The 27,827-nt window shown below is 42.1% G+C and overlaps 3 protein-coding genes across 3 annotated transcripts in view; 1 reads left to right on the top strand and 2 right to left on the bottom strand.

Annotated features, from left to right (window-relative positions):
• The window catches only part of LOC149279815 (transmembrane protein 171-like), a 4,341-nt gene extending 61 nt beyond the window's left edge, over positions 1 to 4,280 (bottom strand). The window contains exons 1-2 of the mRNA XM_089500809.1: positions 4,206 to 4,280; positions 1 to 869 (exon numbers count right to left, since the gene is read on the bottom strand). The exon at positions 1 to 869 is cut by the window's left edge and continues 61 nt beyond it. Coding sequence (XP_089356935.1) covers positions 1 to 869; positions 4,206 to 4,280 — 944 coding nt within the window. The remainder of the gene's footprint in view (positions 870 to 4,205) is intronic.
• A 447-nt stretch (positions 4,281 to 4,727) lies between these two features.
• On the bottom strand, positions 4,728 to 26,016 carry LOC149279816 (glycerophosphodiester phosphodiesterase 6-like). The gene is made up of 10 exons (XM_089500811.1): positions 25,988 to 26,016; positions 25,097 to 25,156; positions 10,247 to 10,397; positions 9,070 to 9,294; positions 8,627 to 8,784; positions 7,184 to 7,331; positions 6,895 to 6,977; positions 6,351 to 6,364; positions 5,475 to 5,527; positions 4,728 to 4,895 (listed from the first exon to the last, which is right to left on the bottom strand). Exons 1-10 carry the CDS (start codon positions 26,014 to 26,016, stop codon positions 4,728 to 4,730), a joined length of 1,089 nt encoding a protein of 362 aa, XP_089356937.1.
• On the top strand, positions 26,015 to 26,926 carry LOC149279817 (transmembrane protein 171-like). The gene has a single exon (XM_089500812.1). The coding sequence runs from the start codon at positions 26,015 to 26,017 to the stop codon at positions 26,924 to 26,926; it is 912 nt and encodes a 303-aa protein (XP_089356938.1).
• Positions 26,927 to 27,827: the final 901 nt, after the last annotated feature.

Genomic DNA, 27,827 nt, shown 5'->3' on the forward strand with positions numbered 1-27,827 from the left:
GATGATGATGATGATGAGCTCTCTTCAGGATCCGGCTGAGAAGGGCATATGTCCTCATATCTTGGAGGTGGCTCCGAAGGGATAGGCTCGTTGATGTATTCTATTCTCGGCCCCCATCGCCATGGAACGGTGTGTATGTCTTCCCCGTCGCTTCCGCCGGAATCACGGTCGCCCCTTTCAAACAGGACGCTGTCGTAGGAAGGAGGGTCCCTGCTCATTGGCCAATCATCTCCTCCTGCAAAAGGTGGAGGTGGGGCTGACGGGACCGTGAAGACTTCGTCACCCACACTTACAGGAAGCGGCTGATATCTGCAGGCTTCTGGGTCCTCCTCAGAGTCGCCGTCCCGACGGTTTTTACTCAGACAGATAGCCAGGCAGTAACACAAGACGATTAGTATGATTACGATTGTCTGCAGTAAGGGAGTTTCACAGACTTTAGGGGGTTTGTCTGTGTTGGATACCGGCTTGCAGGCTGGAAACACAAGTCCTGGGATACTAATCAGTACCCCGCAAGCCAGTAACAGGATCCCGAGTATTACGAACTGCACAAACTGCCGGCTTTTCCCGCAGAGGAAGCTGCTATCTGGATCCGTCGGGTCTCCTTCTAATTCCCTCCTTCTCCTCTCTCGTTGGGCAGTAAACTCTGCCATCATTAAATATGCCAGCCCTATCCCGGCAAGTACCGGGCCCGTCGCCTTGTAGGTGATACAGCTGTCGGACTGGCATGTCGCGAACCCATAGACAGAAAGTAGAGATCCGCCGCATAAGAGCGCCCAGCCAAACACAAACAGCGTGAATGTTATTCTGCTGCTTGTGCCAGGGCTAGGAGTGCCGGAGCAAGTGCGCTCCATGACGGCTGAAACGTGTACCTGTCGGGGGTCAGTCAAAGATGTTCAGGTGCAGAGACTCGCACCTATGTGCCGGCTATTGCGTGCACACGAATGAAGGCCTTTTAATCTCTGCCTATTTTGTCTTTTTAAAGTCAATTGAAAGCTCAGTTTCGCTCCCTGTCGTGGACAGGTAACTGTTATGCTCAGTACTGCTACTGCTCACAATCTGAAACAACCAGAGTGTCTGGATGCGCTTTTACAGAACATCACAGCATTGTGATGTCACAGCACTATGACATCACAGTCAGGGCAGGCTGTACCACAGTGCAAAGGCCATGGGGGTGTTCTGTCCTGCTTCCAAATACCAATACAGCTGCCGCTTTCACAAATGACAGTGTTTTATTCCACAACCCCGCCTCCTAACACGAAGTGGTTTCTTCCAAAGAGACTTTCTGCAGTCTTAAGAAGGGCTTCTTTTGACGTTGCGCATGCTTCATAGAAATACTTGTGACTTGTTAATAGATGACAATGTTGAGGATACTTGGACAGGAGAAAAACCCTGTTTACACGTAATAAAAGACAATTAACCCCTTAAGAACCAGACTGTTTTTTGTACCTTTCATGATCGATGATGTTTTGACACGGCGCTCGTGTTTAGCTGGGATTTTCTCCTCTGCCACTTAGGGAACCCACGCAAGTTTTATATATTGGGGGTTTTTTTCAGGACAAGAAGAATTTTTTTGATCTAAATATGAGTACATTTTATTTGAAAAATATTTTAGCTAATTAAAAAACCTGCTAAATAGATTCTATTTGTCTTGAGTTTAGATCCAATGTTTTTATGGTTTTTTTTCAAGTTATATGGCAAGTACAAGCAGCATATTGCTATGTTGATGCAATTTTTTTCCCAAATCTGGTCATTCTGTCTCATGTGCTATTTGGGGCCTTTTTTGAGTTAAACACTATCTTATTGTGTGCAACGAATATCTGGGTGCAAATAAAGTTATTAAGCGCAATCCACAAGCTGATAGCAAGAACTACAGTGGATTCATAGGGCAATTATGGAGGTGATTAATAATAAAAAAAAAAACGCAGATAAGACGTGGCTACAAACCCCACCAGAAAAACTCATTTTATAAGTTCTGCAGACTCAACCCCTCCATATGTGTTTGGCTGAGTGATTATTGGCATTCCGCCACCTTTACAGATTATTGCTGCGTGCCAAAGAGCTAATATTCCTCGAAAGGTCCCAGAAACAGCAGATACGACTGCCTAGGAGGAGCAAAGATCCGCGTGTATTCACACCACGGAGACTAAAGTGCCCATCATCCGTAATGCTCACACTGGAAACGGGCGGCATCTAAATGACCATGCTACATTTATTAGCATACGATAGATTTTGGAGTAAGTGAATAGCCCGATCTTATTCCAAGGAAAAATAGCTTCCCACCTAACACCCCCTCTGTGGATATTATGGTGCTTAGGCCAATGGAAGCATCGTATGTGTATACGTTACACATCTTCACTGTAGGCGGCAAACGCAATACCTGCACGCAATACACACAGATACGAACGCGTCACGATGTTTCAACGCAGACTTCACAAACACACCAGAGTGACAGCCATGTTTTCACACATCAGTCTCATGTGTTACAGACTGTGCCCCGGAGTATCCGGGCATTATCCCCTAAATGACTGCGGCTGCCTTATCCATGCAGGTATCTCAACAGTCTACCTGCAACACCCCCTCCAACACCCTGTAAGTAATACAGTAATGCAGCCCGATATATAAATGTAATATTCTTTCATCGGCCCCCGGGGGTGTAAAAAGATTGTCTGTGCCGTCATTGCCCACCCCCCCAAACAGACTGCCTGTGCCGTCATTGCCCCTTGCAACGTACACGCTGGCACACAGAGGCCTGCAGTTACCCCACTGCCAGTGGAGGGTATTTAACTGCTGATGTCCCTGATTTGCTTTTTTTTTTTTTTAAATACGTTTTTATTGAACTTTTTTAAGGCACAGACTTAGTTTAAAAGCTAAGAATGAAACCCCCCCCCACCTCACTCTCAGCTCTTATTGGTGAATTCCTAATATCTGCCCAGGGTAAATATATGGGTATATACCCCTCTTCCTTGTGCCGGACTCTAATGCGATGCATTTTCTAGAAAGAATTATACACAAATGTGAAATTACAATTTCAAAATCAATTTTTATTTTGGCTGCAAGCCATGATGTCATAAGCCAGAAAGGCCAACGGTAACATTAAATTATAATATATAATGAAAGCGTTATTGCTATGTACATCAGTATGCTAATTTCTAAAGCCGCAAGAACTTTGCACATAAATAGCGTCTCGATAACGATTTAAAAAACAACAACAGCGGCTTATTATATAAAATACACGGGGTACGAAATACATTCATAGTCATACTTCGTAAAGGAAAGTGCTGGAGACTACAACACCCATTATCCATCTGTGCCAGAGGTTAGAAGAGGTTTCCACTGATTGAAAAGTTATAATATCCATAAAAATATTTTATTCAAAAAAAAAAAAATCATGTTCGTCCTCCGTGCACGGAATCATATTGAATTAAGCATTAACGAAATTCAGAAATTCATGATTACGGTAAAAAACGAAAGGGTTAAAGCTCTAGCTAAAATTGCTTAAAACTACACACAATCCTCGGATTGTTAACCAGGAAGACAGAGGCAGCAGATTGCGGCACATTGACGCAAGCAACGTTACTATTTGGAGTACAAAATAGAAATTTTTTTTTACCAGCGGATAGAAATTACCGTCTATTAAACTACAGTCAAATATTAAAACAGAACATTAAACACTAAAAACAATCATTGATTCCATGATGGGAAGCAGAAGTAAAAATAAATATATTTGAAATGGAAGTAAAACAGTAACGTTTCCCAGATGTGCGCCTTTTAACGTTGGGTTTTATGTTTATGTAAATTCGCAAACTTGGAACTTGGGGTTCGATCATTGGAGTCCACTATTAAGTTGACCTAAAAGTCTGATTACCCTTAGACAAAACATCCAAAAACTATAATAAGATGCTCCGTTTAATATACCAGGTGATAAAATGCTACTTCCTCTTTGTCGGGGTTTTGTAAGTACTCCCCTATGATGTCATAATTCACCCCTTAATTCAACCCTTTGGTTGTGCTTTCCCAATGCTTCCCAGTGGTCTCCGTCGTTTCTATTAGGGATTCATTAATGGGGGGATAAAGTCCAACGTTCAACATCCACCCAACAGCCTTCCTTTCCTCGTCGGACTGCGTGGTATGGATGTTGGGGGCGCACCAGAACGAGAGACACGTGGAAAGTGAGCCGTTCCAGAGGGCGAGCGGAGGTTTCTTACAATGAGATTCTTTTCTTTGGCCGCTGCTTTTAGAAGCTTCTCTGGTGGTTTCCTCAAGTTCTGGTCGATGGCCATGCCGCCCTGTGACCACCCAAAATTACATTAAAATGACATTACCTTAAAATTGGGTTCTTCGTAGGATCGTAAAACAACCCAAATCACCCGTTCTAGCTTGTGTCTAGAAAGGGCTTTGTCGCATTGTGCAGAACGTCAGTATTACTATGCCATCGGGAAGCTGCGAATGGACGTGACATTTAATGACTGCTTAACGGTTCCTTACTAATGCATATAAAATATGTCAGGCCGGATGAGCTTCACGGGGAGAAAATAAATCCCACCCCAGCGTGAACATCACTTTACAACTATGATAGCAGCAAAAAGTGTAGTAGTAGGAGGAGTGTAGATGTAGGAGAACCCAACAGATGAGAACAAGTACAACTCTAGAACCACCGCACCCAACTGTCCCACCCTTCCATGAAGTCTTCTCAATGTGTCCATGGTTCCAAATGGTGTAAAATGACCTCAAGTGATCTGTGATCCAACGACACCGATATGAGATCCATTATGACCTCGCCAGTCGGAAGCCTCATTTAGTCTCGGCACAACCGAGGCTTTTCGTGTCGCATTGCACCGCTGGAGATGTGGGTTGACTTCTGCCATATCCTTCTTCTGACAGCGACATGTCAAGCTCTGCAAAACAAGAACATGACATCATGACGTTGCGGTGACATCAGACGTCTAGAATGTCTAGACATCTGGATGTCTGCAAAGGGGAACCATTGAAAGTGATGTCATAGGTTACAGGTGACAGGTAAGCATCATTCAATAAAACCACTTAAAGCCAAACAAAAATGTTTATTAAAAGGCAGAAAATTTAAAGAAACAAAAATAGCTTTGGTTCTAAAATATATATTTGTTTAACACAAAACAAAATACATTTTTACTAAATTGTGATCCTGAAATGTATTATTATTTTTGTGTTTGGAATTTGGATTTTTAATATTTTCCTTACAAGTAAGTTTAAAGTCTGCATAAAAAACATTGATTTTATACTTTTCCTGACAATAATGATAAAGAATGTAGTCCTGTCTGTCATATATAGAATATTTAAATGTATTTTATAAAACAATGTTGTGCGAGTCGGTCCATGCCATTTGCATTCTCTAATCATTCCAGCAGGGGGCGATAATAAGCAGCGAGGGAGATTGCCCTAAATTGGTGTTGAAAAGGAAACAAGTTACAATTTTACTTAGAAATATAAAAATCTACCTTCAAGCAGGCCGTTGTTTTCGGGGCAACATGATAGTCCTCTCTCTCGCCACCTGACATAAGGTGATAAAATGTCATTTATGAATTGGCCAGACCAAAATGAATAAATAAATACATAAATACACCAAACTTAGAAATCCTCGTTAGCGAGTAGCATAAAATGTGTAATAAAAATAAATGAAATGAATTCACGCCTCCAGCCACACACCCCTTATACAAAAGTTTTGGGTCTCTTTGGTCATTTAAAATGTGTAGAAAGCACAGGAATCTGCCCTTTTACCCCAAAACCCAGTCCTGTTATTTTCGAAAACCCAAGAGTTTGGGTAAATTTTGCGAGAATTCCAAACTATGGCAACAACGGAGTCCAGCAACGGAATGCCACGTTACCAGAGGGCGAATGGTGCAGGGTACGGATGATATTAACCCCTTTAGTGCCAAAGCTTTGAGTTATACTTTTGTTTCGACAACGTATCCCTCCGCCAACTGGAAAGCGAGAAATATAATGTCACGGCAGCGTTTAATCGACCCCTTTGGAGAATCTGAGACATTCGCCGTTATTTTGGCGGGTTTTGGGTAATTTTCACTGGGTAATGCGTGAAATGGTTAATGGAAGGAATGCTAATGAGATTATGGGATAATATTTCCGACGTGTCAGCAAATTCCATTTTGGTGCCGAAAACGCTCTCCCCAACAGCCTCACGCTTTATGCTGATTATTAAGGAGGAAAAAAGGAGTCGGGTGTTGCAAACGGAATAATGCCGGGCATCTTCTTATTCTGTCGTTCTATCTCTTCCGGCTACGAGCAGGAGCGTATTACGGGAGGGTTGTGGCTACTTTTTCTCTCCTGACCATGAGTGGGCGCCCTCCGTGGCTCACCCCTGTCCATGGTGCTGGAAGTAGAAGCAGATAAGGGGGTATAGACGCTGCATACATAACGGCGAGGATATCAGTATATATAAGTATATATATATACACAGGGAGCTGCCATCACAGGGGTACAATGACTACCCCTATATGGGCCCTGGCTAGCCGGGGGGCCAACCTCCCTCATTGGTCATTGTGGCCCGCTACTGGTGTCTGGGTCCTGGCAGGCTTTAGGGCCCAGGTGGCCCCTTATTGGGCATTAAGTCCTTGTTGCTCCTATCAACAATAGGGCAGGATAGTGGGAGGAGAATGGGGCCGGGCAGCGAATGGAATATGGGGTGGTGGGAGGAGCATAGAATGGGAGGCAGGATTTATATAGGGCCCCAAGATTCCCGTTAGTGGCCCTGGACCCCAATTCCAGAGGCAGTGTAGGTAAATAGCATTTATCACCCTAAACATGGGACTTGTAGTCAGGATAATAAATGCTGCCGGTCCATATTCCACCAAAACGCAGCCATTCCCGGGGCCTCCTCTAGATGGCGCTCGTCGGACTCACCAATGCAGAAGAAAGATCAGCGCGATCAGCAGCGCGGAAACGGAATCTGTGAGAATCCACATTAAGCGGTATTCCGCCGGAGTCTGAAAAAAAATACGGCAATCACATCATAGAAACGTGGAAATTACTGTCAGGCGCCGGCCCCATGCATGTTAAAAAATCCCCTCACGGTATTAGCCTCCATCACTTCTGCTGGGAGGCTGTTCCACGTATCTACCACCCTCTCAGTAAAGTAAAACTTATCTCAGTTAGCGATCCATACTGTGACAGCTCACTTGTTGTTACTCACCATGAGAAATAACGGCCGATCCATCCGTTTCAGGGCCAGCACATCATTCGTGGTCACGGAGTAAGCTCCAGAGCACCACGCCAGAGAGAACAGCCACGGCTCGCTGACCACGTACAGATTGGTGGATATATTGGCAGCGGCGTACGTCCTGCGTCACAATATGGAGCGTTAATTCTGTGCAAACTATTAAAGGGAACCCTGGAAAGGCCCTGATTGGCCAAACAGATTTAAAGGGACAGAATCAAGGGGAAAAAAATCTTGTCTGTGCCAGGGCTGTCTCTACAACACAACAGGGGAGCAATTCTGGAGCTTTTCACGTCTGCACTTTCCAAAAAAAACTAAATGTCAGAATCCCCAGAAATGTAATGAGACCGAGGCATTCTATTGTTTCCCACAGGCAGTATGATAAGGAGTCAGGGTCTTTGTCAAGTAGATCTGGGGTCAGCTGCCTGAAAACATATTATGGGGCAAAAACTACAATTAGTTTAACGGAAAACAGCAATATTTTGGAAAACATATTTTTAATTTGATTCTAGTAGGAGTAAAAAAAATGCTGGGAGATTCGTTTTAAAGAAGCTGCAAATTCAAATATTTTTTAGATGGGCTGTCCCAAAACTAAGAAGTTGAGTCAACGTCAGGGGCGGGCTGGGCCGGGGGGCAGGGGGGCAGGCCGCCCGAAATCTAATCTAAACAGCCGCTGGGTGCTGATGCCGCCGGCCGGCGCTACTTTAATACTTTTTTTTAAAATTGAATATGGCAAGCCGGATCGGCTATTAAATGGAAAAAAAAAATAGTATTAAAGCAGATCCGGCCGGCGGCATCAGCACCCAGCGGCCGTATGCGATGGCCGCCAAGTGATGGGAGCAGCGTGAGGGGTGAAAGCTCCGCCCCCTCGCACTGACCTTTCACCCCTCACGCTGCTCCCATCACTATGCGGCCATCAGATTGTTGGAAATCGAATCTAAACGGCCGCTGGGTGCTGATGCTGCCGGCCGGCGCTACTTTAATACTTTATTTATTTATTTTTAATATGGCAAGCCGATCCGGCATATTAAATAAATAAAAAAAAGGATTAAAGTAGCTCCGGCCGGCGGCATCAGCACCCAGCGGCCGTTTAGATCAGTTTTCCAGCAGTCTGATGGCCGCATAGTGATGGGAGCAGCGTGAGGGGTGAAAGGTGAGTGCGAGGGGGCGGAGCCACTTCACTTGACTTGCCCCCCCAGGCCTTAGGCTGCCAGCCCTCCCCTGGTCAACGTCTTAGTGATCCATCATCCTTGAGACGTTACAAATGACATCAGACCTTCCTACTCATTTCATCGACTCGCTCGGATAATTCTACTACATTTTAAGTTGTAAAAATTAATAAAAATTCATAAATTTTCCTCCAATTTAACCAAATCTTAGCAAAAAGCCCCCCACCAAACGTGTTTTTTTTTTTTTTACCTGATATCGTCAGAGGACATTTCGTTGTATGGAAGGTTGAGTTTCACAACGCGATTGGCTACGAGCCTTTTGACGGGTGCCTTGCCCCCCAGGGTCTTCTGAAACTCGGGTGACATGGATTGGACATCTAACGTCACATCATTGGTTAACCAACAGACCTGAAATACACAGATAATCAGTCGGAACGCAGGGTTTCCCCGATGCTCCCTTTTTTTTTGATTACGTTATTTCCTTATTATTTAATCCCAATGACATCGCTGACGGAGGAGAAACTGAAAGTGTTGTAGATACGGGGAACAGCTTCCCAGCTGAGGTGGTAGAGGGTTATACAGTGAGGGTATTAAACATGCGTGGGATAGACATACGGCTCCTGAATCTAAGACGAGACCAGTGATTAAGGGGTTAAAATGAGTGCAGATAATAGCAAAAAAAAACTCTTGTACCAGCCGAGGATCAATGGACGTCTCGTTGAGGATGACCTTCACGATCTGGCCAGTCCAGGAATCGCTGTAGGGATGGCCGTCTGGGGGCCGGTAGAGGTCGAACACAACACTCTTATTATTCCAATGAGCCAGTTCCAGAAAATCGCTCAGTTTGTAAATCGACTGGTTTAACGCTCTTTTCCGATCTTCCGGTGTCAGAGACGCCACGTTGGAAAAAGGCTTGTTCTGGAAAGTAGGGAGGAACAGGAGAGGTCATTTATATCGTCCCCATGAGGTTCCTCGCGCATGGCTAACAATTTAACACATCTGTCTGACGCCTGGGTTCCCCAAAAGCAAGTGGCGGAATGCTCCTCATTTTCCTGTATGCAGGAGCCGCCATCTTGCTGCCCCATCACAGGATGTAAATCGCCCCGCACCCTGTGATATCTGTGATAATAGCGTTACGGAGGGACCTGCGCGGCTGGAAACAATCTCTAGCGCTAGAGGCTTCTGCGCCGTCCGCTAAAACAACATGGGGAGAGAACAGGAAGCGGCTTCCAACTTCCTTCTCGGGCTGACGGGACGGAGAGAACAGGAAGCAGCTTACAACTTCCTGCTTGGGCTGACGGGAGGGAGAGAACAGGAAGGGGCTTCCAACTTCCTGCTTGGGCTGACGGGATGGAGAGAACAGAAAGCGGCTTACAACTTCCTGCTCGGGCTGACGGGAGGAAGAGAACAGGAAGCGGCTTACAACTTCCTGCTCGGGCTGACGGGAGGGAGAGAACAGGAAGGGGCTTCCAACTTCCTGCTCAGGCTGAGGGGACGGAGAGAACAGGAAGCGGCTTCCAACTTCCTGCTCGGGGTGACGGGAGAATTCCGATACAGTCCGCACTGAGGGATCATGGGACATTTGATCTGTGCATCTTGCTCAAGGAATCCCTCTCTCAACTCAGTGGTTGGTGGGAGGCTGGACCCTCCTCGGCCAATGACACGCCAGTCTGAAAGCAGAGGCGCTCGGGGAAAAACTCTGCAGGGCCACCAACGGCTGATTCCAGAGGCCATCCGTGTCATTCGATCAGTAACATTTTCTAGCGCCAGTTTTTGATCTATACAGTCATTCTTATGATGACAGATCCGAATATTACAGCGACGATAAAAGCCGCCGGATGGCAACAAGACAGACGCAAAAACCCAGTACCTTCAGGAACCAGCTGCCGGCATTGAGCTGCGAAAGCTTGTCCCAGGATAACGTGGCAGCGTTGACCTCGGCCAAGTCGGGGTAGACGTCTTGTACATCGGTCGTTCTCTTCAAAGTGCGGTCGTGCATCAGAAACGGCACTCCATCAAGGCTGAAGGGAGAGGAAAACATTCACAAGAAAGCTTGTTACATTGTATTCCTGAAGAGTAAAGCATAAGAGGTATAAGCTTTATGGTAGATGTGTGGAACAGACTCCCAGGGGAAGTGGTAGAGGCTAATACAGTGAGTGAATTTAAACAGCCAATCGATGACAGGAATCTGAGGGCAGCTGCAAGTGAATCTAATTAAACTCCTGCGACCTCGACCAGTAAAATGCTTTAGAATTTTAGGAGCCCATAAAGGTTCCCCCCCGAGGGGGAGGGGCAGCGTCTGGGGCAGTTAAACGCAAACAATGATGAAAATAAATATTATTTATTATTAGATTTATATTACAGTAAGATTTGCACCGTAAGCAGACGCAGAAATGTGTTTTTTTTTAATCTAAGAATATACAAAGTTTCCTCTTTTATCCTAAATTGCAGGAGGCAAAAACATTTATAGAACCCAAATCTTTTTATATCCTTAACTGGTGGCGGATAATTAAACGCGGTCTATCCAGAAATACACGGGGTGGAAATATCCGACCCGGGGACTCCTCTCACAGCAGAGGTTTGGGGTTAAACCGAGTATTTCAATATCCATCAGAATCATCATAGCTTTATTCCCCGTATCAGATAAAAAAACACATTTTCAGAAATCTCGCTCTGTTTTGTTTTTTTACCCCAGTTGTAGTTTTTTACCCCATAATATAAAGTTTTCAGGCAGCTGCATATCAGCCGTTTCTATGATTATCGCTCTGTTATCTGATCCCCGATCTACTAACCCCCCCCGACTCTTTATCATACTGCCTGTGGGGAACAAGAGAATGGCTCAGTCTTAATCACCCAGCTAGACTCTCTAACTAATGAAAGTCTATGGAGGAACGGACTTCATTAGCATCGCCATAAAGCGTCAGCTCAGTGTGGGGTTTGAGCCGGAAAAGGCACCCAAAATATCACATGACTGACAGCAACGGCGGCTCCAGGTCTGCAGATAAAGGGAGATTATTGGGGCAAAATGAGATACAAAATGTATAACTGCATACAGCGCTGGGGGGGTATATATTTTTTGCCTTAAAGAATGTAATGAAATTTGATTTCCTGCACCAACTCTGCTGGGAAGCCGTTCCACTTATCTCCCACCCTCTCAGTAAAGTAGAAAGCAGAAGCATTTGGTGCCAAAACACAACAAAACTGTGACATTTTCAAGCAATATGTTAAGGAGATTCACCAGCAAAGAGGAATCATTAGCTATTCTGCAATAATTGAGTGATATAGCACCGCCATATTCCGCAGCGCCGTACAATGGGATCACGCAGAGAAAACATCAACGTGGAAACGCTGAGAAGCTGGCCAAGCCGCGGTTTCGTATAGATCTCGCTCGCTGCGGCTGTTATAGAGCGAGCCGCCCACACAAACGTGTATTTTTAGGGCACGATCGTCAGTAATGGATGTTTTTTTTTTTTAAAGACCTCCTTTTGTAGAAACAAAACATTTAAAGAAAACATGAGAAAAAAAAAAGGAATCTACGGGATTTACCAGCATTAAACACATTTCAGTGAATATAGTTTCACTCCACTCTCACTTCATGCCACTGCTCTATCTGACTTTAGAACTGGCGCGGGACTCGAAGCAGCGGCATTACTAGAAACCACATAGTGCCCCAGACCAGTCAACTTCACCAAGCAGCACGTCCCACAATGCCAGCTTTGCCCTCAAACTGCTTGTGAGTGCTGCCTTTCCTCCCCAAACAGCTTGCCTGTGCCACCTTTACCCCAAAAAGCTTGCCTGTGCCATCTTTACCCCTGTCAGATATTTCATGATGGAAAAAATGTATTCCATATATATATGTATTTTACATGAAAACAAAATGAAGTCAGAGCCATTTTATTTTATTTGATCATATAGTGATTATTTGTTTTTGTCCTTGTTCTCTCTATAATAGAGAACAAAGAAGTATTCATGTATAGAGATGTTTCAGTATGTATGATACAATTAATGTTATCTTCCATGAGAAAGTTAAGGAGTAGACGCTGCATATCTTTAGAAATGTAACTTGGAATGGGGGATACATGGTAAGACTACCAAGGCCTGAGTTACTATCTAGGAGGTAACACCTGGCGATTAGGGTAACCAAGGAAAAATTCCAAACACATATTTAATGGTTTTAAGTTAATTCTTAGACCAGAGCGTCTCTCACAGGTAAATTAAGAAATTACAACGGTGTAAATATGAGTAGAAATCCTAATTATAATGGGTAAAACCCACCGTTATGATTGGAGAATTCCTACCAAAAGGTGGAGGCTATGATAATGAGCCCTGTTTTTAAAAGCTGATGTCTTTAAGAAAAAAGGGAGGAAAAAAGAGAGAGAAAAAAAAGATCGCACCCTGAAATGGACAGACCCTGGCGGACTTATTCACCAAATTTACCCCAGAGGATGGGAATCTTAAGATTCTGGCACCATATTTCACTCTTGGAGTTACTTTGAGTTCTAACCTATATAACTGGTAGAAAGTTATTTTCTTTTCCACTTAATTTTTTGCCAATGAACCTGGATTAACTTCTACAAGTACCAGTTGGACAACAGCAACAAGTGGTGGTAATTATAATTGTTTTATTATTCTGAATAGAGATGAATTTTGTCTTCTTCGTATAGAATTCCCTGTTTCTGGGAAGTACTATATTGCATTATTGTATATGGCGGCTTGTGAGACTGCAGCTTATAACCCGTGATAATAACAATAATGAAAAGGTATTTTTACCTATAGATGAAGTTTGACATCATTTGCATCTATTAGGAATTTCACTAATACTCGTAGACATTATTAAATTAGTTTTTAATTTGTTATATTAATTGAACTAATATTAGAGAGATAGTGATATTTTTATTACTGCCCTGATTATTATACATTTTTGGTTGCTGAGTGGACTGGAAATTAATTGTGTGTTAGACTCATATAGTACTAATTCATATTGATAACTATCGATAATATATTGTATTTGAATTGATTCAATTTTGACATGTTTTAAGAACTTTGTGTTTTATATTATGCACTGCGTGACCCATATATAGATTTTATAAATTGTATTCACAATAAATAAATATTTTTGATTGACTATCGTGGCGATATCTATCTAATTTGAATTATAATTTTCGGCGATCTGAAAGAATTTAGGATCGGAGATAAAATATAGGGTATCTCCTTAAATTCATATTGTGGATGTGGTACTACAATATTTGATAGCGTCGTTATTTTGTGTGTGTGACGAAATATTGGTTCTGCCTATTTTGTCTCATTAATATCCCTAACATAATTGGAGGCACTGCTGAGATATTTCACGTAAAATAATAGTTCCAATTCTTGATATACGGTAGTTTTCTGTTGTTTCACATAGTATATTTTTGGTACTGTGTATTGCATACTGATCAGTGCATAAAACATGTTTGTGTCCAGCAAATCGAGTGCTACTTCTGGTGAAGATGTTTTGCTGTCTAAAGCACAACTGCTGGTACATGTTAATAACATTAAACAGGATATTATGAGAGATTATCATAAAAATATGAAAATCAAAGAGAATTATGGAGAGCGGCTCCAATCCCTTAAGGGTGAAGTACAAATGACCCTAATAAATGAATGGTCTGAAGGATCACCCTTTGTCGGAAAATTGAATGCTATTGTTCAAACATCTGATTTGAAGGAGAGAGAAGGGTTAATCTTTTCATCCTGGCCCTATTTTCTTGTATTGGCTTCTCAGTTGTTGCGAGATCGTGAAACTAGAGAAAAAGAAGTGTCTAATCTCCAAAAAGAATTGCAAGTTCCCAAAGCAGCCCTGGATCAGTTAAATGATACCCAGGCGGAGTACAAACAGTTGAGACTAAAGTTTGATGATTTGACTGATAAGCATTTGGCACTTCATGGCCAGTACTTTGATGCTAAGAGCAGGGAAACGGATTGTCGCTATGATCTGGATAATTGTCATAGGGAGATACGAGAACTCCAAGTCCAATTGTCTAAACAGGATAGTGTGCAAATGCCTAAGCTATCTTTGTATGGTGAAGGTGATGAAGGGGTTAAAACCCACACCACCGTAACAGAGTCTACTGTTCTGAGTTTAAGTAAGCAATTACAAACTCTACAAGAACAGGTTAACCAGGTGGTTTCTGTCCAATCACAGCGGAATCAGAAGATTAAATGTTCTGATACACGTGATTCCTCTGACTCTGATGAGAATCAGGAGAGTGATAAAAGTGATAGTGAATGTTCCGTTTATTCAGAAGGTCATGTTTCAGGTGAACCCTCTGTGATGTTACAAGGTGCCAATACGGCCAGAACACACAGATCAGACGGGCGCTCCCGTAACTTTAAAGGAGCAGTAAAGGGTACTAAGAAATTACCCGTACCTGTCTATGATGCCCCTAAGGTAATTAAATTCCTTAAGGAGACTGTTGCTGAATTTTCTAGAAAAGGCACAGCTAATATTGCTGATCATTTAGAATCATTTGAAAGGGCAATGCAGTTTTTGGGAATGGATGATGATTCCAACAAGAAACACTATGTGTCGTGGACTTTTTCAAGTCATCACAGACATTACTTTGAAGGTTTACAAAGTATGCGAACCCTATCTTGGTCTAAAATGAAATATGAGATTAAGATTGAGTTTGGACAGTATAAAACTGTCTCCGCTGCTAAGAAGGCTGTGTATAATCTGAAATGTAGGCCTCACCAAAGTCCTAGAGAGTTTTTAACTGTTCTCAAGAACGCTTATTCTCTTACAGAACGTAAACCCAGATATGATTCTCGAGAATTCCGTGATCTTTTCTTCTATGCAATGCCTTCTCCAATTCGGACAAATCTTGCTAGAGATTATGATAGCGATTGCTCATTAGACTGGCTTGTTAATGAATGCATGACGCTGTATACAGTACTGCATGCCAATGATGATTTGCCTGATAAAAAGAGTCAGAAATTTCATGGACAAGAGGTGGCAGAAACCCAAGCCCATCTGGGATTAGAATCTCAGAAAAAGAGAAGCTATGCTGAGGTGGTTAAATCCCCAAAACCTCAGAAACAGGAATCGGCTACAGCCTCACCTGTTGTCAGGCCTAAAACTCCTAATGTGGAATCCCAGGATAACAAAGGACAAAGTCCTACTGCCAAAAAGAATCCACAGTGGAGGAAGGGTAATTCCCAGTGGAAGAAAAACCCTCAGGCAAGGAGGAAATTTTACAGGACTAATAGGGACAGATCCAGTCAGTCTGAGTCTGATAACTCCCAACAGCCTCAGCCAAATAACTCCAAACCTAATAGGCAGTACAGGAATGGGAAAAACAATTTACGTCATCATGTCAATCAAATGAGTGACCAAATCAAATTGTTAACGGAGCAAATGACTAAATTTAGTCAAACTATGGCTACAGTGACCACCAATCCTTTTTTAGGGGCAGGTCCTGCCACAATGCCAGCTCCCCCGCAATAGATCATAACGAAGTTAAAGCCGATGTGGCAATGCAGGGATGGTTATCAGATGATATAATTCCTAACCCTGTTTTACTTCCAGATCCTCATCATCTATCAAATGATTGTGTTAATAATGATGGTAAAACCTATGTGGTCCCTCCACTTTTGGCTAGGGGGGACGTGTCTGTAACTTTATCTTCTATATTGCAGCCAGACCAAATGAGTCCGCAAGCTAACTTGTCTTTAAAAGCACCTAGTTCCCAGGAGCCGACTCTGAAGGAGTTAACCGATGAGATGCCGACCGCTAGTAACAGCTTGAATGCTCAAGACATTCCTGAGAAAGAAGAACTAGTGGGTAAGGATGTGCACACATCAGTACAGGTTGGAACTACTGCCGTGACAGGTAACGTATGGAAGACAAGTGATATGCTGACACATTCTAAGTTCTTATGTGAACTAGAAGAATATGAAGGAAGATATTATGTCTCTGTAAATGTACAGGATTCATTACCACATCCCTTCATGGGGTTAATTGACACTGGGTCACAGGCAACTATATTGTCAAATGTGTACTTTCAGAAGGTAATGGATTTAGCAGCGGAAAAGCCAAAGCTAAGAGATTTTCCAAATACTCTGCTGAGTGTTGGAGGTAATTCCCTTCATGTCGTAGGTTCTACCTGGTTAAAGTTTACCATAGGTAATAAGACCTTGAGACACCCGGTAATAGTGGTAAATCTCCCCTATGACCGATTGATTTTGGGTATAGATCTACTCAGAAGACTTAATGTAATCATAGATTGTGTGAATGGGATTGTATGGTCACAAACCAAAGTACCCATTCCATATGATAAGTCTCATCAGCAATCCAGGCGTAATTGCCATGTGATTGAGGAAAGGCCGGACTCAATTGAAATTCATTTTAGGAATAGTCAGTCATCTGATGTTACTGTTTTGCAGGTTAACGATTTTATTTCCCCTGCAGATGATCATTCCATAAAAGTTCAACCGGAAAGGATCCGAAATGTATCTCTGGAAGGCGATATTTTAACCATTTCTCTTCACAGGGATTATGTGGAATCTGTGGAATCAGCAGGTCATGTTCAATTCCTTGATAAAATTGAAAGGGTTAATAACAATTTATTTTTTCCTGTTCAAGTGAATGATTTAGGGAGAAGTAAGAATGCCAAGTGGAACTTGGAGATCGAAAACAGCTATATCAGCAAAAGTCTGTTAAAACAGATCGCTAATCCTAAAATGATCCGGTATCTTTCTCCCCAAGACAGGTGGATCCATAATCTGGACGGCGAATCGGATAGCCATAATATTATTGCAAAATGTTTGTTATCCATTTCTATCGGAAATAAGACAGCCAAACATTTGTTTCTGGTGTTGGACGAACCTCGTTACCAGATTTATGTAGGAAATGATGTCATACATCGCTTTGCTATCCATCTGGATCTGATTAATTCTAATCTTTGGACCAGGTTAAAAGGCGATCCTTGTGAATTTCAGGATGAAGATGAAGCACTGAAATCGGCACAGTTATTGCCATATGCAGTCAGTGTTCAAGTACCTGAAGATGTAACCATTCCACAAGGGAGTAGTAACTTTCTTCTACCCATACAGATTAAGAAAGGCCAGAGATTGAGAAATCTCAATGCATTTATCTGCTTATCCAACCGGATGCAACAGCTAGGTATCATGGTAACACCTACACCAATGGTAAATATTCATGGAAACCCTATTTATGTTGTTATAAACAACATTGCACCTCATAATATTACCTTATCCAAAGGTACTGTTGTAGGTTTGGCATTGGATTCAGAATATTATACTTTTGGATTTCAAAATCATGTAATAGGTCTCATTCCTGAAGAATACTTGACAGAAGAACAAATAGTGGAACAAACGTTTAATTCTATTCCAGAAGGTTTATTTACTATCCAATCTGTTTATCCTTTCAATATAGGTGAAGGTTCGTGCAGGATTGAAGAATCCTCCATCATCTTTGACCACCTAATTGATGAACAAGAATATCATGACCAAAAGAAAATTAATCCACCTGGAGAGGACCTAACCTCTAAACTTGAGGAATCCTTTGAAATAGGTCAACCTAAAGTTTTTCCTGGATTTCAGGAAAGGGTGGAAGAACAGATATCCATGGCTGATGCTTGCTCTAATGACAGTGAACGTCAACAGCTAAGGGAAATTCTAATGGAGTTCCAAGAGATCTTTGCCAAAGATTCTTATGATTGTGGTTTTACTAACCTTCATGTCGCTAGGATCCAGACTGATCCCGATCTACCACCCGTATGTATCAAGCAATATAGATTACCTTTAGCGTCCTATGATGCGCTACAGGATATCATTCGGAATTTAAAGGACCGTGGCATTATCTGTTCTGTGCACAGTTCGTATAATAACCCCATCCTAGGAATTCTGAAGCCTAATGGTCAATGGCGTTTGTGTGCTGATTTAAGACAGCTAAATAAACGTGTGTATATGTCTGGATGGCCTGTACCCTACATAGACCAATACTTGGTACAAATGCAAGGATCCAAAATATTTACGGCCGTAGATTGTGCCCAGGGATACTGGACTATTCCGGTACACAAGGAGGACCAATACAAGTTGGCCTTTACATTTGGAAAACAGCAGTATACTTGGACCCGGATGCCTTTTGGTTACATAAATTCTGGTCATGAATTTGCTGTATTCATGCATAAAGTTATGCCTGATGCATTTGAAAGGGGAACCTTGGCCTATGTGGATGATATTTTACTCAAAAGTACTTCTTTTGATAAATATATTCTGGAGATCCGATATGTTCTTACTCAATTAAGAGAGGCAGGAGTTAAACTCTCATTACAGAAAGCCCAATGGTGTCGTACCAAAGTCAACTTCCTTGGACACGAGGTAACTTCTGAAGGGTTAAGTCCACAGAAGAAGAAAGTTGAAGCCGTTCTGAATGCCAAAACTCCTACCAATGTCAAAGAATTAAGATCATTTCTAGGAATGATTAATTATTCCCGTAAGTTTATTGATAACTATGCAGAACTAACAAAACCTCTTTTACAGCTGCTTAAGAAAGACGTAAGATGGAACTGGGTGGAAGCCCAGGACAAAGCCATGGATGAGCTGAGGAGAAAACTCACTCAGGCACCCTGTTTGGCATATCCGGAGGGAGGTAAGCCTTTCTATCTGGAAACAGGATTTACTAATTTAAGCATAAGTGCGGTTTTGTATCAAAAACAGGATAATCTGAACAAGGTCATCGCATATGCAAGCAAAACCTTGTCACCGGTTGAAGTGAAATTCAACAACTGTGAGAAAGCTTTATTGTCTACGGTATGGGCATTACAGAATTTTCGGAGCTATATCCACGGCGAGAAGATCATTGTAGAAACTGCTCACCAACCTCTACAATATTTGCAGAGCGACAGGATACGAGACGGTAATCTTTCTAACAGTAGAATTACTGCATGGACTTTATTCTTACAGGGATGGCCGTTAGAAGTCCGTTATAATCAAAATAAGAAGAACGTAGTTGCCCAGGGACTAGCAGATCTACATGATTGTGCTGCTCTACCTCTGGATGATAACTCTACCGGAGATGATTTCCTAGAGGAACAATTACTTTCTCCTTATAAAGCGTATGACGAGGAATATTGTCGACTACTATCATGTGTATACATAGATGGTTGTTCATATCATATCACCATTGATAATGAACGGAAATTGGTAGCAGGTATTGGAATCACCTGGACAGGTGATTATCCAAATATATCTGTAGGATACAGCATTGGTCCTAAAAGCAGTCAGATAGCTGAACTTTGTGCCGTATATAAGGCCATTCAAATGGCAATTGAATATGGTGTTAAAGAATTTGTTATCATAACCGATTCTAACTACGTGCGCAATAGCTTCGTCGAATATCTGCCTAGTTGGAAACGTAACCAAATGCTGAGAAGTAACAACAAACCTGTGAAGCATGGTAAGCTGTTTTGTAAGATTGATGAATTGGTAATCAAACATGATTTGACCATTTACTGGAAGAAAACCAAAGGCCATTCTAAGATACAAAGTATCGATAAAGAAGGTAATGATTTGGCTGATTCATTAGCAAAACAGGCAGCCATCAATGGAGAACTTTTTAACATTGATGATCTTATTGGATCAATTCAAATTGAAGCCATAACTAGACAGCAAGCTAGAAATGAAGTGGACCTTAATGTTGCACAATGGAGTCAAGAATTTCCCAATGAGGATCTGATCACTAGTCAAAAGAACGATCCCGTTATTGGTCGATTTTATGAGTATATAAAAGATCCTATTGCCAATCCTATCACTGATGATGATTGTAAGGATAATGAAGACTTGCGAATCTTAATGAGATATAAAGTCCAATTCAATTTGATGGATGGATTGCTGATCAGAACATCCAAACATGGCATACAACAATGGGTAGTTCCTACCACCTTTAGAGGTTTAATGTTGCAACACGCACATGATGCACCTACATCTGGTCATCGTGGGGATAAGATCACCTACGAAATATTGCGTGATTATGCCTATTGGCCACATATGCTAAGAGATGTGCAAACTTATTGTCGAGGATGTTTGATTTGTCCGCAATTCCAACCTCATGCTCCAACTCATCGTGCACCACTTCAGAAACGAGGAATGTCTCTACCTTGGTCTGACATACAAATCGATTTCATTGGACCTGTAACTAGATCCTCAAGAGGTAACAAGTATATGTTAACTGTTACATGTATGTTTACCAAATGGGTAGAATGTATCCCATGCAGAGAGAACACTAGTTCTATGTGTGCAGCATTACTAATCAATCATGTATTTTCCAGATTTGGCCTTCCTCAGAGAATCGAGTCAGATCGTGGAAGTCATTTCACAAGCGAAGTGATGACAAAAATGTGGAAAATCCTAGGTGTGAAACGCAAGTTACATATCGCCTACCGTGCAGCTTCTAGCGGAGGGGTAGAGCGTTATAACCAGTCCATAGTAAATATACTCAAAAAGTATGTGAAAGAATCTGGCAAGGACTGGGATGTTAAATTGCCTTTAGTTCTAATGGCTATTAGAGCTACACCTAGTACCGCCACTAAGATGTCACCTTTTGAATTGATGACAGGCAGGAAGATGGTTTTACCACAACATTTGCTATATCGCACATCTGATCATAATTTGATCAACGCTGCAACAACCCATCAGTATGTTGAAAATCTACGTAAACATCTTCAATATGCATTTGCTTTTGCACAAAAGAATCTAGGAAAAGCAGCAATCAGTGCTAAAACCTACTATGATCTGAAGACTACTAAGAAAGAATATGAAATCTCCGACCAAGTTTATCTGTATAACTTTGCACGAAACCAAGTAAAGGAAAAGAAGTTTCTACCTTCTTGGAAGGGTCCATATGTCATAATTGACAAGATTTCACCAGTAGCTTATAAGATCAAGATTCCTAAAGATGGTGATTTTGTTGAAAAATGGGTTCATATTAACCAATTGCGTTCTTGTCATCCCAGATCTCAGTTAAGAATTATAGATAATGATTCTGAGTTAGAAGACTGAACATCGGTGTGGAGTCAGAAGATCCAAGTCAACAATGTGGTATCGTATACAACTTGACATGTGGTTATGTTATGTGATAATGTATATCCATAAAGTTGATTTCCATACCATCCAGCAACTATATCAATATCGATAGGTAGATTGGATAGCTATGTTTTAATGTCAAGTAATATTACAAGTACGTATTCTCATACTATTCTTCTTTTTGAAGATTAAGACAAGGATTCGAGTTCTGAAAGATGTCCAAGAAGGATGTGGCGATCGTCTGGATCGTATTACTCCTGTGTCACGAGATGCGGATGGAACCGATCGCAGAGCCTGGACCATCTTCTGGCATTATGATCCAAGAAGCTCCTGGATTTATCCTTACAGAAAAGAGGATCCTAACACAACGTGTGTTTGTCAGCTTAGACCCGAAGATCTCCATCGAAAAACAGTACAATGTTTCGTCAATGCAGCTCCCTGAATTAAAGGCCTGGTACCAGATGCATCTTGAAAGAGCACAAAGACGCGTTCAAGAAATTTTGGAACAAGCCAGGAAGCCGTTTGTATCGAGCTCCATTACAATGAATCATCGAGCTAAAAGATTCCTTGTTGCCTTAATTGTTGCCTTGGTATGTACAGCCATAGGTGCAGTCGTTGCAACCGGTATGTCTGCCGCAAACTCTGTTTCTGTTCAAACTTTGGAGAACGAAATTCGAGGCTTAAAAGGAGAAATCAATGCTATTCATCGGGAAATGGAACGACAAAGAGAGTATCTAGTAGACTTAATGGTTATGGTAAATGATACCATTGTAACCACAAACATGCATTCCAAATTAATCTCTCACTCCATTAATCTGCACCAAAGTCATGAACAATTCAAACGTGAACTTTTGTTTGTGCACGACCCGATATTATTCCACACATTTTCATTTTTGGACGAAGTGCAATCTGGAATGACTGATTTAACCAGAGGACACATTCCTTTATATTTTGTTTCAGAGACATCGTTCGTAAAATGATTACTAAAGTGGATATCGATATAGAAAGTTTTCATTAATGACTTCTCTTTCAGGAGCAAAAGTGTTCCAACCCGTGCATTATACCCCTGCATGTCCCATGTCGGACAACATGATTTGAAGTTGTTAATATACTATCTGATGTTTGTTTAGATCATTCTAAAGCAAACTGGACTTTGCTTTGTCATAATCTAAAGGGGGGATTATGTCAGATATTTTATGATAGAAAACATGTATTCCACATATTCTGTATTTTACATGAAAACAAAATGGAGTCAGATCCATTTTATTTTACTTAATCATGTAGTGATGATTTCTTTTTGTCCTTGTTCCCTCTATAATAGAGAACAAAGAAGTATTCATGTATAGAGATGTTTCAGTATGTATGATACAATTAATGTTATCTTCCATGAGAAAGTTAAGGAGTAGACGCTGCATATCTTTAGAAATGTAACTTGGAATGGGGGATACATGGTAAGACTACCAAGGCCTGAGTTACTATCTAGGAGGTAACACCTGGCGATTAGGGTAACCAAGGATAAATTCCAAACACATATTTAATGGTTTTAAGTTAATTCTTAGACCAGAGCGTCTCTCACAGGTAAATTAAAAAATTACAACGGTGTAAATATGAGTAGAAATCCTAATTTTAATGGGTAAAACCCACCGTTATGATTGGAGAATTCCAATCAAGAGGTGGAGGCTATGATAATAAGCTCTGTTTTTAAGCTTATGTCTTGGATAATTAAAAAAAGAAACGGACCTTAAAAAAAAATCGCACCCTGAAACAGACAGACCCGGACAGACTTATTCACCAAAGTTACCCCAGAGGATGGGAATCTTAAGATTCTGGCACCATATTTCACTCTTGGAGTTACTTTGAGTTCTAACCTATATAACTGGTAGAAAGTTATTTTCTTTTCCACTTAATTTTTTTGCCAATGAACCTGGATTAACTTCTACAAGTACCAGTTGGACAACAGCAACAAGTGGTGGTAATTATAATTGTTTTATTATTCTGAATAGAGATGAATTTTGTCTTCTTCGTATAGAATTCCCTGTTTCTGGGAAGTACTATATTGCATTATTGTATATGGCGGCTTGTGAGACTGCAGCTTATAACCCGTGATAATAACAATAATGAAAAGGTATTTTTACCTATAGATGAAGTTTGACATCATTTGCATCTATTAGGAATTTCACTAATACTCGTAGACATTATTAAATTAGTTTTTAATTTGTTATATTAATTGAACTAATATTAGAGAGATAGTGATATTTTTATTACTGCCCTGATTATTATCAATTTTTGGTTGCTGAGTGGACTGGAAATTAATTGTGTGTTAGACTCATATAGTACTAATTCATATTGATAACTATCGATAATATATTGTATTTGAATTGATTCAATTTTGACATGTTTTAAGAACTTTGTGTTTTATATTATGCACTGCGTGACCCATATATAGATTTTATAAATTGTATTCACAATAAATAAATATTTTTGATTGACTATCGTGGCGATATCTATCTAATTTGAATTATAATTTTCGGCGATCTGAAAGAATTTAGGATCGGAGATAAAATATAGGGTATCTCCTTAAATTCATATTGTGGATGTGGTCCTCCAATATTTGATAGCGTCGTTATTTTGTGTGTGTGACGAAATATTGGTTTTGCCTATTTTGTCTCATTAATATCCCTAACAGTCCGAACCGAAATTCGTTGCCAGAAAACTAAATGAAAAAATTGTCCAAATTGTTTTTGGTCCATTTGCACAAATCTACTGCTTCCCAGGGAGTTATCTGATCTCCCGATCTGGCCCAACGAGAAGTGGTCCCCTGGGCAGCCTGATCGGCTTATAGGGTGATCTGGCCCCCAGTTCTGTGGAAGAGGGGCTGCCGCTCCCTGGAACTGCTACCCGTGGCCAACTCAACCTAGGTAAGAGAATACACCGCTGGGGGTGCAACTTCTCCCGGAGATGGAGGACGGGGGTCAGCAGGTGCCCCACCTCGTGGTCAGCGAGTCTCCATGAGACCCTTCTAGAACGTTCTGCCTGATAACACAAGAGCGTCGGAGGCATGACGTGTGCAACATTTACAACATTCCGACAATTAAAGAGAATACAGCCGGAAGGTATGTGGTATGCCACTCTGAGCCCCCCCAGATTTGCCCCCCGTGCTCCCACTAGGGAGTGTCTAGTGGGTGAACGTTTTTGCGATGCATGTAGATAAACCTCTGCTGGTGGACGGCACTTTCACTGGAGCTTCTATGGCCGAGCACCGGAAGGTCATGTGACGATCATAGAAGCCCCAGTGGAAGTTCCGGCAGCAGCAGAGGATGTCCCCAGACGCCCAACGGCTGCCAAAAAGGAATATCCAGGTCCCCTGTAGTGGTGCGTGGGGATGCTCCTCTCTGGCAGTCGGTGGACGTCTGCGCGACAACCTCCGCTGCTGCCGGTACTTCCGCCGGGGCTTTTATGGTGGAGCGCCAGCGTGACGTTACCTTCCAGAGCTCCATCATAGAAGCCCCAGCGGAAGGGATACACGTTATATATTATATGTTATCGCAATGGCGGGGATGGGATACCTATGAACTGCATTAACTGGCTGCATTAACTCACTTTCCATCGAAAGACACGTGACTGAATAACTTACAGGGGGTGGGAGGGGGCGCCCTTGCGGCTTCCGTCTCCCGCAGGCAGCCTGTCCATGTACCTGTATGGATAAGGCAGCCACAGTCATTTAGTGGATACAGCCCGCATACTCCGGGGCATAGGCTGTAACATATGACATTGATGCTTGAAAAAAAAAGGTCTTTTTTCAATTTTCATCAATTTTTTTAAAATTAGATGACAATTGTCCTGAAAAAAAATATGATATATATGAAACTTGCATGGGTTCACTAAATGAAGAGAATTACAGCTAAACACGAGCTCCGCCAAAGTGTCAAAACATCCTCGGTCACGAAAGGTAACAAAAAAAACCAGTCTGGTGCTTAAAGGGTTAATTGTCTTTTATTACGTTAAACAGTGTTTATTCTTCTGTCCAAATATCCTCAACATTGTCATCTATTAACAAGTCACAAGTATTTCTATGAAGCATGCGCAACGTCAAAAGAAGCCCTTACTTCTTATGACTGCAGAAAGTCTCTTTGGAAGAAACCACTTCGTGTTAGGAGGCGGGGTTGTGGAATAAAACACTGTCATTTGTGAAAGCGGCAGCTGTATTGGTATTTGGAAGCAGGACAGAACACCCCCATGGCCTTTGCACTGTGGTACAGCCTGCCCTGACTGTGATGTCATAGTGCTGTGACATCACAATGCTGTGATGTTCTGTAAAAGCGCATCCAGACACTCTGGTTGTTTCAGATTGTGAGCAGTAGCAGTACTGAGCATAACAGTTACCTGTCCACGACAGGGAGCGAAACTGAGCTTTCAATTGACTTTAAAAAGACAAAATAGGCAGAGATTAAAAGGCCTTCATTCGTGTGCACGCAATAGCCGGCACATAGGTGCGAGTCTCTGCACCTGAACATCTTTGACTGACCCCCGACAGGTACACGTTTCAGCCGTCATGGAGCGCACTTGCTCCGGCACTCCTAGCCCTGGCACAAGCAGCAGAATAACATTCACGCTGTTTGTGTTTGGCTGGGCGCTCTTATGCGGCGGATCTCTACTTTCTGTCTATGGGTTCGCGACATGCCAGTCCGACAGCTGTATCACCTACAAGGCGACGGGCCCGGTACTTGCCGGGATAGGGCTGGCATATTTAATGATGGCAGAGTTTACTGCCCAACGAGAGAGGAGAAGGAGGGAATTAGAAGGAGACCCGACGGATCCAGATAGCAGCTTCATCTGCGGGAAAAGCCGGCAGTTTGTGCAGTTCGTAATACTCGGGATCCTGTTACTGGCTTGCGGGGTACTGATTAGTATCCCAGGACTTGTGTTTCCAGCCTGCAAGCCGGTATCCAACACAGACAAACCCCCTAAAGTCTGTGAAACTCCCTTACTGCAGACAATCGTAATCATACTAATCGTCTTGTGTTACTGCCTGGCTATCTGTCTGAGTAAAAACCGTCGGGACGGCGACTCTGAGGAGGACCCAGAAGCCTGCAGATATCAGCCGCTTCCTGTAAGTGTGGGTGACGAAGTCTTCACGGTCCCGTCAGCCCCACCTCCACCTTTTGCAGGAGGAGATGATTGGCCAATGAGCAGGGACCCTCCTTCCTACGACAGCGTCCTGTTTGAAAGGGGCGACCGTGATTCCGGCGGAAGCGACGGGGAAGACATACACACCGTTCCATGGCGATGGGGGCCGAGAATAGAATACATCAACGAGCCTATCCCTTCGGAGCCACCTCCAAGATATGAGGACATATGCCCTTCTCAGCCGGATCCTGAAGAGAGCTCATCATCATCATCATCGTATTACTCGTTTTCCCAATCATCGGAGTCGAGTGACTATGAGCTCGCACCAGGACCCTAAACGTTGAAAGACTGAACTATTGGGGGTTTTTTTTTCTAACATTTCGACTCAGTACAGAGTTTGAGCCGGAAGCGTCACCCAAAACATCACATCTGACAATATCCAGGTCTGCAGATAAAGGACTGAAATCAGACCGGGTTTTTGGTCAGTGCCGGCACCGTACATGACGCCTGTTGAAATGTTTTTTTCCCCCCCGTGAGACTTCCACCTTAAATAACGGATAAATAAAATGACATCTTTTCATGGTTGCCCCTCAAACAGTATCTGTGTGCGTTTGTGTGTGTGTTGGATATACCGCGTGTACGAGGTCACATTATCGTATGGAATCTTTTTTTAAATGTTGCTTTTATCATACAGAGTGCACTATTATTATATTTATTATATTATTATTAATTATTATTATTATTTTTTTTTTTAATGCCATTTATTCTATATAACCCATTGGGGTGAGGGTTAGTTACGTTCATATTTACTTCTGTCGTTGCACCACCAATATCTGTCTTTTTATCTTGTTGAAGTGTGGGAACGTGGGATTCCCACAGAGTGTTGTAGCGCATGTACACTTTTACCTATTGTTTTCTCAATTTTGAATGTTCCTGTTATGTTTGTAGAATCTGCAAACAAATCTCTAGATTGCCATGATGGATAAAAGCTCCTAATGATAGTAATTGCCGCTACGTTCCTTTGCTGTAAGATTATTCCTCCCTATTAAGTTATCGCTCCCTTATAAGTGGCTGGTTGTTGTTGATTGGTTCGTGCAGCCGCTGTAAGGATGGTAGGAGGAGAAGGGATCTTCATGATGGGTATTATATATTAATATGATGGGTATCGGATATATTAATCTTTGTCACTTTTTGCCACAGATCTCATCCTCAATCACATAAAAAATCCCTTTAAACTA

Source organism: Sceloporus occidentalis, unplaced genomic scaffold (assembly GCF_023333645.1).
Source record: "Sceloporus occidentalis isolate IW3139 unplaced genomic scaffold, rSceOcc1.0.p SCAF_160, whole genome shotgun sequence".
Classification (NCBI taxonomy): Eukaryota; Metazoa; Chordata; class Lepidosauria; order Squamata; family Phrynosomatidae; genus Sceloporus; species Sceloporus occidentalis.

Bases quoted from the DNA above. Each gene is read 5' to 3' on its own strand.
- LOC149279817 (XM_089500812.1), top strand. From the start codon at position 26,015: ATGGAGCGCACTTGCTCCGGCACTCCTAGCCCTGGCACAAGCAGCAGA.
- LOC149279816 (XM_089500811.1), bottom strand. From the start codon at position 26,016: ATGACGGCTGAAACGTGTACCTGTCGGGG. The intron at 25,157-25,987 runs GTCAGTCAAAGA...TTATCCATACAG, and splicing joins GAAACGTGTACCTGTCGGGG to GTACATGGACAGGCTGCCTG. The intron at 10,398-25,096 runs GTAAGTTATTCA...CTCTCCCTTCAG, and splicing joins GGCGCCCCCTCCCACCCCCT to CCTTGATGGAGTGCCGTTTC.